At 40.3% G+C, this 12,563-nt stretch overlaps 1 protein-coding gene and 1 pseudogene across 1 annotated transcript; one reads left to right on the plus strand and one right to left on the minus strand.

Annotated features, from left to right (window-relative positions):
* Nucleotides 1-1,638: 1,638 nt before the first annotated feature.
* Nucleotides 1,639-2,591, minus strand: LOC125361764 (annotated as a pseudogene).
* Nucleotides 2,592-8,522: 5,931 nt separating this feature from the next.
* Nucleotides 8,523-11,451, plus strand: LOC125362413 (olfactory receptor 2AG1-like). Its single transcript, XM_048361262.1, has 2 exons — nt 8,523-8,613; nt 10,479-11,451. The coding sequence occupies exon 2, from the start codon at nt 10,501-10,503 to the stop codon at nt 11,449-11,451; it is 951 nt and encodes a 316-aa protein (XP_048217219.1). The 5' UTR covers nt 8,523-8,613; nt 10,479-10,500.
* The last annotated feature ends 1,112 nt before the right edge of the window (nt 11,452-12,563 follow it).

Consider the following 12,563-nt stretch of genomic DNA (forward strand, 5'->3'; position numbering starts at 1 on the left):
GTAGTGAAATTTTATTGAGGCATTCGTTTTTGTCCTAATAGTGATTGCTTTTATGCCATAACAGTGGAGTTGAGAAGTTTATCTTATGGACTTTAGCAGAAATATTTTGCTGAGATATACATATACATACACATATACATATGTCTGTATGTGTATACATATTTTTATATATACATGGGGAGAAAGAGGGAAGGAGAGAGAACAAGTAGTATTATCTTAATTCAAAGAAATGTAGAACATGGAAATAACATAAAACATCTTATTACATTAGATTACAGTCTAAACAAGATTCACATTTGAGCTAATTTTTACATACTTCATTTGTTACAATTTCTTCTTTGCCCCAAACAGCAGCAGATTTTTTTTTTATTGTGTTAGGAATCCTATGAGGCCTATTTTAAATAGAAATTCACAGATGATTTTCTATATTTCACACCATATTGAGAAATATTATTTTAAATTTGCAACTAAGGAGCCATTACAGTCTTGGTATGCAAACTCCTATATTATAAAGTTTAAATATCCTACCAAGGATATGACAGGTTCCCATGTTGCTCTCTTTTAACCTCATCCTTATTTTGTAGGGCTGTCACACAGTTATTCCCATCTTCAGTCTCTCTACCCTATTAACTGAAGCTTACATGCAGTACATAGTCATTATTAAATTAAAGGTATTTTTAAATCGAGATGCTTCACCCTTATTTTCAATATATTATTATACTATTTTCTGACTCACAAATGTATATGTCTCTTACTAGGGCACTGGCTAAGCATGTATAAGCTGTGGGTTTCTTGTCCAGCATGAACAAAATAATTCTATAAATATGCACATTTTCTACTTTCAGAAATGGTTAAACTTAGAACTGAAGGTCACGTTAAAATATACCACCATAATATCATGAAATGTTTCTGCTTTAGGTCTATATCCTTAGCTATCAAAAATGTGCCTGGGGGGGCTGGGGACATAGCCTAGTGGCAAGAGTGCCTGCCTCGGATACACGAGGCCCTAGGTTCGATTCCCCAGCACCACATATACAGAAAACGGCCAGAAGCGGTGCTGTGGCTCAAGTGGCAGAGTGCTAGCCTTGAGCGGGAAGAAGCCAGGGACAGTGCTCAGGCCCTGAGTCCAAGGCCCAGGACTGGCCAAAAAAAAAATGTGCCTGGGATATATTAACCATGCTCAAAGAACATTTACTAAAGTGAATTAATTTGCCCAAACACATTTTCCTAATTGTGATGTTTCTTTATATGGTAGTTGATTTTTCACTGGATGTCTGCAGTGTGTTTTGTGGTATATGTGTAAATGTATTCATTTCAATGTTAAAGTTTATGAAATTGAAAAAGAGTTACTGTTTAGGGCCTCATGCTGCCCTTACTTAGCTTTATTCATTCCTCTCTTGTTGCCTTTCCTTCCTATATCATGCTCTCTTAGTTATGTTTTTCTCTTCCTTCCTTCCTCCCTCTATTTCTCGTTTATTCTTTTATTGTCATTTAACTATTGACCCATGCTTTCCAAGATATATTGTTTTTGTTTTTCTAATATCGCTTTTAAAGCATATGTGGCATCTCCAACAGAGTCTTCTCTTAAAGAAGAATTAAATGTATCAGTTTGAGGAGGAGAAGAAATAGAGGCAGGCTCTAAACATTGGGATGTGAAGGCGCTACGTATTTCCCAAGGACTCTCTCTTCAAGGCCCCCATGACCTCCTTATTTCTCAGGCTGTAGATGAGAGGGTTTAAGGCTGGTGTGACAATTGTGTAGAAAAAGGAGAGTATGTTATCCTGTTTGGAAGTATGGAAAGAACTTGGCAGGACATACACAAATGTAGCAGGCCCATAATACATCCCAACTACAGCCAGATGAGAAGAGCAGGTAACAAGGGCTTTCTTCCTTCCCTCATTTGAGGGCATATGGAGTATAGTAAAAAGAATTAGTGTGTAGGAGACCAGAATGGCAGAAAGTGGGGGAATCAGAAATATCACGCCCATCACATAAACCATGAGCTCATATCTGGAGGTGTCTGCACAAGCCAACTTCAGCAGAGGTGGAATTTCACAGAACAGATGTTTAATCATTTGGCCTTTGCAGAAGGGATAATGCATAGTGTAACTGGTATATACGAGGGCACTCAGAGATGCCAGGATCCATGATGTCATCACCATGAACCAAAGGACTCTTGGTCTCATGAAGATCATATAATTTAGAGGATGACAAATGGCCACATACCTGTCATAGGCCATAAATGCTAGAAGCAGGTCTTCTGCCCCACCCAAAATCAGTTCCAGGAACATCTGAAGGGCACAGCCTCCGAAAGAGATGGTGTTATCTCCACGTAGAAAGTCCATGATGGCCTTGGGTGTGACAACTGATGTGAGAAGAAGGTCAATGAGAGAGAGCTGCCTAAGCAGGAGGTACATGGGCACGTGGAGCCTCGGGTCCATTGTGATGAGCAGGAGCAGCAGCCCATTGCTGGTCAGAGACAGCGTGTACAGAACTATCATTGTGGCACAGAGCAGTTCAGGAAATGTACTGTCATTGAGAATGCCCTCCAAGATGAAGCCGCTTCCCAAGGTGGAGTTCCAGAGCTCCATTCTGTGTGGTCTCTTTAGTTGCCTAGAATCAGATGTCTAGTAGAAACCTGTTTAAGGGATTTTAGTCAATAGTTGGGTATTTTCAGCCCAACTATGGGAGCCAACAGAAACCCTATGAAACACGTTTCAATTCCCTCTGTGCTTTCTGATTTGTCTCAATGTTTTTGGTGAGTTATAGTGATCTTTCAACTAATAAGTTACAGACATATTGATTGTTGCTAACCATCAAATATATCATAGATGTCTTTATAAATAGAATACACTCAGACATATCTTCAGAGAAATGAAAACATCTCTCACTTCATAATTGCATAGTAAATTTGGTGTTGGTTTAAACTTTAGCTGCTTTTATGTTTAACATCTACTTGGGTGTATGCTTTATGATTAAAGTTTATTCAAAGGGTCAATTGTCACCATTTTTTCCTTGATCTGATGTGTACCTTTTCTTTGTGGTCTCAAATTGTTGTTCACTTCTTCCACACAGGAATGACTGTGTCCTGACCAATTGGTCTCGAGTAGTCTTCAGATATCTCCTTCTCCTTGATAGTTATACTGTTGGTCTTTTGAAGAAAGAGTAATTCTGGGCTAAAATGAATGAATGCATGAAGTTGTTTTTATCTATAAGTTGGTAGAAATAGTTAAAAAATTAACTTTTTAAGATAGTGGTAAACATTTTTATTAAGTGGAAGCAAAGACAAGAAACTGGATGGGATCTCTGGAGGCCTGGTAGCAGGTTCTGTTAGAGAAGGGTATGTACTTAAGATGTTAGGTACATAATGCAGACATTTTAGGGAAGGCAAAAGCCCATCCCACTACTCGAGACTCACAGTAGCACCAAGCATGAAGTAGGTTTTCCCCCTCACAAATCACAGTAATGTGAGGAACAATGTGGTTCTGATGACACTGAATGTAAAAGTCCTGGTGGAAGGGATTGAAATGGAAAGAACATTGTGTATGTGGTGTATGTGAAAACATTCATTAACCATGAAACTTGCTTTTGATAAATGCGTTATCCTAGTGGTTTGGAAGACTTAAGAAGCACCATGGAAGAGAAATAAAAACATATTCACTAAACTATTTATCTCTGATATCTGTGGTACTATTCATTTGAAGTTCCCATCAGACTATTGGTATCCAGGAATGTCCAGTTGTACCAAAAGCAAGTATTGCAAGTTTTTAAAACCAGTACCCAGGCTTGAACTCAGGATATTTTATTGACTAATTTGCTTATGCTGGTTCTCAGCTTGTATCCACAGCTTCTATACTTTCTAGAGACAAAGATACAACTCTTACCTCCAAAAGAAAAGTCAACAGCTTTCAGATCATACCTATTATCCTTGGATTCACTTGGGACATGAAGAGGCTCAAGATTCTTAAGTATTTCTTCTGAGAGGGTGAGGTGTGGACAAGTACAGCGGTCACTAGGATCAGGAGTCAAATGCTCCTCTATTCACTCTCATAGCCAGCCCTACCTATGGAAGAGATGGGGTACAGATAATCACCTGAGAATCCAGGCAGGATGATGCGGAAGGAAGCCAGGCCCTGATTCCCTCAGAAAGTCTTCATTCAAACTCCTTGCCAGAAAGGCTCTCTTAGCTTCTGGCAGGATTCCTGACTGAGTCTTTCTTAAGTCCATGTAATCAACTTTCATCTCCTCTCCCAACAGGAGTCCATAAGAAAAGTTGAGCCTAGTAGAGACTCAAAGGCAGATGAGTGGGCAGTGCCACTCAAAGGAGACCCGCCACTGCTTATCCTCACTGTCTCTGGGGCAGTAGGGATCCTGGTCTTGTCTTTGGGGAATCTTCATAGTCTCACGCTCCCTGGTGAAATGGGCTCCTAAGAAAATGCTGCTCCTAGGAGCTGGGTTTTAATGAGTCCTTCCGGACTTGTCCCTGGGCCTACCATTTCTGCAAACATCACACACTAAATTAGCTCTGAGTCCCAAAGACTTGTTTCACCCCACATGTTCTGGCTACCAAAGTCCTTGACTAAATAGTTTCACCAATTCACCCAGAAGCAAAAGGCCTTGAAGCAGCCTCTAAGTTATCAAGGGACTCGTGTCTGGATGAGGGCCGCCACTTTCCTTCTACCTCCCCGTGTCTTCTGTCCAGGATGGTAACTGTGCTTTTGGTAACTTCAGGTCTTCCATCACTGACCTTTAGCACTGATGTAATAGATGCTTCAGGTTCTTTCTTTCTCTTTCATGAGTGTGCACACGTGTGCCTGTCCTTGTCCCGCTGTATTCTGGACCAGGGGATGAAGGTGGGCAGAGCTCAGGATGATACACAGCCCAGCCCCAGCTGTGGCTGCTCCAGCCTGGCCCTTCTCAGTCTCTCAGCCAGCTCTTCATTTCTCACTCTTCAGTCTCTCTTCAGTAAAGGCTGAAAAACAGCAGCTGGATTTTTTCCCACTTTTTTATGCCCTGAACTTTAGCAAATTAAAACTAAATGTTCATGAATTGATTGTAAAATGCACATATTTTCCAAAGATTTAAATTTTTTCATTGTTAAGTAGTTGTACACAGATGTTACAGCTCCATGTCAGGCTATGAGTACAATACATTTTGATCAATGCCATCGTATTTCTCCATTATTCTTCCCCCCATCCATCCCTTGCCCCAAGTTAGTTTACATGCACAATGCAAGTGATAGGTGTTTTTAAGTTATTTCCATTTTATTATGCATAACAGGATCAAAAGCAAACCTCGCACCCATAAACAGTAGAATGGATCTACTACAAGTAGTAAATATTTACTACTATATAGAAAGAAAAGGATCAAGATGGCTCTACATATTTTAATACATTTATTTCTGAAAATTGTTTTAAACTAAAATGATTTTGTGTTCCTATTACCTACTAAATGAAATGTTCACACACACTTCCATTGTAGAGTGGGAGACTGGTGCTACTTCATATTTGCACTATTTCACTTTTTTTGTGTGCAGTGAGAATGGTTACATCTACTCTGTAAGTGATTTTTATGAACAAAGCACGTGGTTATCAACTACAGCATGTCCTACAATAGTTTTTCTTGAACAGCTTCATAAATGAAATTTACCTTCTATGTCACACATGTCCTCTACTCTCTCTCCCCTCCTCCTGGCCTCTGGTAGCCACATGTGCTCTCTGCACATGTGAGCTCAATGTTTTATAGAAAATCTTGTCACTTTCTTATAAATCCAAATATTTTCTTAGTATACAACAGAGCAATTTATCTTTTATTAATTAATTAATTTATTGTCAAAGTGTCAGAGGGGTTACAATTTTATACATAAGACAGTAAATACATTCCTTATCTTGATACCTCCTCCCTCATTTCAGAGCAGTTTCTATAGAATCTTTACCTGCGCAAATAAACTACTTATGATCATGAATGCGTCTAATTCTTTTTTGCATAGTCAACAAAATTAGAACCAACACAAATGTCCACAGACTGGTGAATGGAGAGAGGAATAGGAATAGGTCCATACAACTGGACACTACTTGGCTACCAATGGGAAAGAACACCTAAAAGACACAAGAACACAAGTGAATTTCAAACATATTGTGCTAGGTGAATGAAACTAGACTTCATATGTATGGTATAATTTATATGACATTCTAGAAAGAGCAAAGTGATATTGGCAGTAAACAGATCAGGCACATAGATGGGGTTTGTTGAGGGGAAGGGATTATAATCAATGAGTACTAGAGAGTTTGGAGGGATGATAAAACGTTGACAACTAATACCTTGATTTTGGTGGTCATTATGTGACAGTTTATTTGATAACCTTGCAGAACTATTTGTTGTATGTTCCAAGTGCACCACAAAACAAAAACACATTGCAAAATAGAATACTAAAAATGACTAATATTGATGCATTTAAATTGTGTCTCATAAGAAATGTACTTGCTTTACATATGAAATTATATCCCCTCTGTACTTCACTTTGAAAATAAAGAAGAAAAAAACAAAAGATAAAAAAGAAAGAGTACGCAGAAACAAAAGGAAATAATGAAACGAGTATGAAGATTTCAATATTCTATTTCTATTGCCTTCATAGTATACATAGCAGTATCCCAACCCAGTGCTCTCAGTCTTGTGAATTAGAACTCCTTTAAGAGGGCTGGGAATATGGCCTAGTGGCAAGAGTGCTTGCCTCCTACACATGAAGCTCTCGGTTCAATTCACCAGCACCACATATATGGAAAACGGCCAGAAGGGGCACTGTGGCTCAGGTGGCAGAGTGCTAGCCTTGAGCGGGAAGAAGCCAGGGACGGTGCTCAGGCCCTGAGTCCAAGGCCCAGGACTGGCAAAAAAAGAACTCCTTTAAGAATATAAATGTGTATTTTTTTTCAAGAATTAAACCTCACAATTCACTCACTGATTCAGATTTTAATTTCAATATTCCTTCAGGAACTGCAAATATCCCCTGGCTTTCGATTTTCTTTCTGACTGAATTTTGAGTTTTGCCTTTGTTTTTTAATTTTGATTCCTTTATTAACTATAGTTTAGCTGTGTAAAGATAATTTAGGTGTGCAGTTACATTTAAGAGTCTCTGTAAGTATAATTGTTCCTTATCTTGTTATTTCCATTGAATGCCCATTGTTACATCCTCAGTACATTTACATAATGGGTAAGGTGTTGTTTTAATCTCTGCAAATATTGACAAAATTACAATTAATATTGATACTCTACAAATTTCAGTACTATGTGGATTTGTATTTTATAGTTGCTCAGTACTTGGAAAGGTGAACTCTTTCCTTAAGCATCACAGATGGCAGAACAGTAGCTCCAAGACATGTGCACACAAAAAGGCTCTACTGACTTCTGAAGGTCAGGAAAGGAAACAGTTCACATTTCTAGTCTGCACAACAGTAGCCATATGGAACTGGAAATAGTGCAGGCTATGAGGGCCACAAAGGAGGAAAACAGCATCTCACAGAAACTAGGAAACCCATCTTATGCCCTGGCTCTAAGTGCTGGCCACAAGTAGACTTGCTTTCTACTATCTGAAGTAGCAACTGAGAGATAGGTTTGTAAAGATCTTGTGTAGAGTTGACTGAGGCAGCCGTGTACACTGGCACATGCCTGAATGAAATCACTTGATGTCTGAGGTTAGATCACAGTACGAAGCTAGCCTGGGCTATAGAATGACTCTGTCCAAAAAAAAAAAAAAAAAAGAAAGAAAGAAAGAAAGAAATGAAAGAAGGACGTAAAGAAGAAAAGAAGGAGCAAATTAAGGAAGGGAAAGAGGGGAGGAAAAGGAATGGAGAAAAGAGGGAAGGAAGAAAGGAAAGAAAGCTAGGGCCTCCAGTTGCATTCAGTGAGAGAAGAAAGTCAGGTCAACAAACCAACCCAAGAGGATTCATTAACCTTCCATTTCCTGGGCCAGCATTTCCAGGGAGACCATTTCAGCGGAGAGCATAAAGCTCTTGTCACACTGGAGAGGTAAAGGACAAAGTAGAGAGAGGGGTCATGGCATCAGAAGATAGAGACACCTGTTCCAGTTCAAGGGCCTGGCTCTCTGCAAGTTCCAGAGAGGCTGATGTGGGGCATAGCAGAGACCTTTTTGCCTCGCTTCCATTATCTACTTCCTTCCAGAAGCTTTGAATGACTCCAGTGGCTTTCTGATGCCAGCAGGTATCAAGTAGCGTTTGCGCATCTGGACCCAAGAACTCAAAAACTGCCACAAAGCTAGAAAGGCTCTCAGGTCTTGGCAAACTGCATCACAGAAGCAGTTTCTGCAAATTCTTCTCAGCATTACAAAGGGGAAGTCCATCTTCTTGCTCTATAGGAAACAAGCCAAAGACTGTGATCACTGCCTGTCTGTGTCTACTGTACCTCCAGGGATCATCTGACTAACAGTGGAAGGAGCCTGACACCTGATATTGTGTGGAATCCTGAAACACAACCAACTTAGCATACTGAAGACTACTGAAGAAAACCACATCTTCCTCCCCCATTTCTCCTGGAACAGCTTCAGTCTTCAAATAACCCGAGAAAGTCGGAACAGTCAGGGCAGCGAGGTCTCCACCTGAGGTAAGACATTTTTCTGTCTTTGATGGGAATGTGTAGTCTCTCAACATTTTGGTCAAAAATTAGAGTTCAAAGTTAACCCTAATTAACATGAACTACTTTGCCCACCAACTTCCTTGTGCTTTGGTCTCCATTTGCTTAATCTCTCCATTATCGATTTCCTGATTATGAAGAGGGAACCCATCTGGACTGATAAAAGCCTGTAGTATGGGCGAAGCCAGAGTACCTGCTTCCTGGTAGCAATCTCAATATCTAATTTCAGATCCTGTCATCATGATTTTTTGTACTTATATGATGATGAACCCCACTCAAGGGCCACCTAAGAATTTCTGATATCACTGTTGCATGTTCTTATACCTTTTCACCACTAAGGTGAAGCCTTATTGGCTTCAAAAGAAGCCAATAAAAATCATGGAAACATTAGCATGTTTATGATATTGTATACCTAAATGAGTTTCAGGAAGTGGATTCAGCTTGAATCTTTTACTTCATGTCTGGGTTGGCTTCATCTGTCTGTTCATTGATGCACAGTACTATCTCCTATCAGTCTTAGGTCCCTACCTCTGTTGGCTTCTCCCAGGTATTGGTTGCCATGTAACACCAGGAGCTTTCTAGAAAGGGAGCACATCCCCAGTCCTGTGGACCATCTGTTACAAGTGCTCCGGATTGTGGCAGGGACAGAGGGAACATAGGAATCTTAGGCCTGATTACATATTAAAAAATGTTTTTTTTGCTTTCCATCATTGTCCCAACCCTAAATACCCTCATTTCCAATCTCACATTGCATAATAATAGCACATAAAAACTAAGAAGCAGACAAAACTGTTTGCATGGATTCTGCAAGTGTAGATAGAAAGGTGACATTATCTCAAATCCAACATCCTGTCGTTTGAAAGCTAATAGAGAATGTGATTGTGATTCTGGACAAAAGAAGTAACTAAAGGTGGATACATTTGTGCTGTTTTTAACCCAACTGGTATCTATAGCCTTTAATGCTACAGAAAATTGTGGCTTTAAGGAACACGGAAAAGGAGCTAGGCATAGTCGTTATTCTCAGGAGGTTAGACAAGATGGGATGATTGCAAGTTTTAAGGCAGCTTGCTTTAAAAAAGGATGTGTCCCCCCAAAAAAGTAGGGAGAGAAAAGGAGATCTTTTCTCAAATTGACATCCCTGAACCAGTTTAGAATTCAAACTAGCTATTTAAAGCATTGATCAAACATTACATTAAGCAAAACAAGAGCGAGGCACTGGTGGCTCACCCCTGTAAACCTAGCTACTCAGGAGTCTGAGATCTGAGAATCATATAATGAAGCTAGCCTGGGCACAAAAGTCCATGAGAATCTTATCTCCAATAAACTACTCAGAAACAGCTGGAAGCGGTGCTATGGCTCAAGTAATACAGTACTAGTGTTGAACACAAAGAGGCTCAGGGACAGCACCCAGGACCTGAGTGTAAGCCCCAGGACCAGCACATAAATAAGGAAGGAAGGAAAAAAGGTGCATCACATTTATAGTAACAGTAAAAATTAAATAAAACAAGAGTGTGTCAGAATATGTCTTAATCTAGAAGGAAAGATAATGTAATCTTTCATGATAGATACATGTTCAGCCTTAACATGCTGAATAATATTTTCATGCAGTGACCTCTCCATGTTTCTGTAATACTGCAGTTTGTACTCTCCATATGGACAGACATTCTATCAAGATATAATTAAAAATCAGTTGTTTTAAAATCAAGAGGCAAAATCATTCACAAGGGAGAAAGATAACATTTGTTGGAGTCATACTGTTTATCCAAATAGATAACAATGGTACTAAACTAAGATTTATATTAGCAAGACCTCACTAGGAATCCATCTGATTCTAGGCAACCAAAGAGACCACACAGAATGGAGCTCTGGAACTCCACCTTGGGAAGCAGCTTCATCTTGGAGGGCATTCTGAATGACAGTGGGTTTCCTGAGCTGCTCTGTGCCACAATCACAGTCTTGTACATGGTGGCCCTGACCAGCAATGGGCTGCTGCTCTTGCTTATCACAATGGATGTGAGGCTCCAGGTGCCCATGTACCTCCTGCTTAGGCAGCTCTCTCTCATGGACCTCCTTTTCACAACAGTTGTCACACCCAAGGCCATCATGGACTTTCTCCTTGGAGATAACTCCATCTCCTTTGGAGGCTGTGCCCTTCAGATGTTCCTGGCATTGACACTTGGTGGAGCAGAGGACCTGCTTCTAGCCTTCATGGCCTATGACAGGTACGTGGCCATTTGTCATCCTCTCAACTACACGATCTTTATGAGTCCAAGAGTCCTTTGGCTCATGGTGAGCACATCATGGATCCTGGCATCCTTGAGCGCCCTTGGATATACAATTTACACCATGCGGTATCCCTTCTGCAAAGCCCGGAACATTAGCCATCTTCTCTGTGAGATCCCCCCTCTGCTGAAGTTGGCCTGTGCAGACACCTCCACCTATGAACTCTTGGTGTATGTGATGGGTGTGACCTTCTTGATTCCCCCACTTGCTGCCATTCTGGTCTCCTACACGCTTATTCTCTTCACCGTGCTCCGCATGCCCTCCAATGAGGGCAGGAAGAAAGCCCTTCTCACCTGCTCTTCCCACCTGACTGTGGTTGGGATGTTTTACGGGGCTGCCACATTCATGTATGTCCTGCCCAGTTCCTTGCATAATCCCAGGCAAGACAACATCATTTCTGTGTTCTACACAATCGTCACACCGGCCCTGAACCCCCTCATCTACAGCCTCAGAAATAAGGAGGTCATGGGGGCCTTGAGGAGGGTTCTGGAAAAACACTTATTTCCAACACATCCCACTCGCTGAGTCTCATAGCTAGCTTCTAAATGTAATTCTCCTTAAATTCAGAAGATTCTGACTTGAATTGTGACAGTAAAATCCATATAGTGAAGATAACACCTGTTTTTTTGGTTTTGTTTTTTTGGTCCTAGTCCTGAGGCTTGACCTCAGGGCTTGGGCCCTCTCCTGAGCTCTTGTACTTCCAAGGCTAATGCTTTACCACTTGAGCCACAGCTCCACTTCTGGCTTTTTTTTTATGATTAAATGGAGATAAGAGCCTCACAGACTTTACCTGAATGGGCTGTCTTTGAACTGTGAACTTCAGATCTCAGCCTCCTGAGTAGCTAGGATTATAGGTATAAGCCACTAGTACCTAGCCTGATAGTATCCTTTATTTTCCATTCCTGGGATTGAACTCAGGGCCTGACAGCTGTTCCTGTCTTCTTTTTCCTCCAGGTTAGTGCTCTGCCATTTGAGCCACAGTGCCACTTAGGGCTTTAAAAATATATATATATATATATGGTACTGAGGAATTAAACACAGGGCTTCATGTATGTGAGGCAAGCACTCTACCACTAGGCCATATTCCCAGCCTGATAGTATCTTTTGATGAAGAAAAATAGCAAAGTAGTTGGGCTTGTCAAGTGCTCTTAACGTTTTCTCTTCATGAAGCATTTTATGTGGTAAGTCGTATTATATAGGCTTCCTTATATTTCACTCTCTCATAGTCTCTATTTTACCATGTGGCTAATTATTTAAAAGGGTCTAAAAGGTATGGCCAAATTGGATTTGGCCCCTGAGCCTTTTATTACCTACTAGACCCATTTAAGTATCAGGAACAGTAGTTTCAAGTCAGTGGCCTAAGAAAGGCACAGAAATCAATTGTAGAGAAGTCGAGATTTATAGCAATTATAGGCCAACTATCTTATTAAAAGCCTCATGACAGTCTTTGTCTAATGTCCTAATAAGTTTTCTTGTATTTGCATTATGTTCACCATTTTCCTCTTTCCAGCATCAGCCTAAACAGATATGAATGTTTTCATTCAATGTGTATGGTGTGTGTGTGTGTGTGTGTGTGTGTGTTTTATTTTATAATATTTAAATTCAAATATTAAATGAATAAAATAACATCATTTGCA

Source organism: Perognathus longimembris, chromosome 13 (genome assembly GCF_023159225.1).
Source record: "Perognathus longimembris pacificus isolate PPM17 chromosome 13, ASM2315922v1, whole genome shotgun sequence".
Classification (NCBI taxonomy): Eukaryota; Metazoa; Chordata; class Mammalia; order Rodentia; family Heteromyidae; genus Perognathus; species Perognathus longimembris.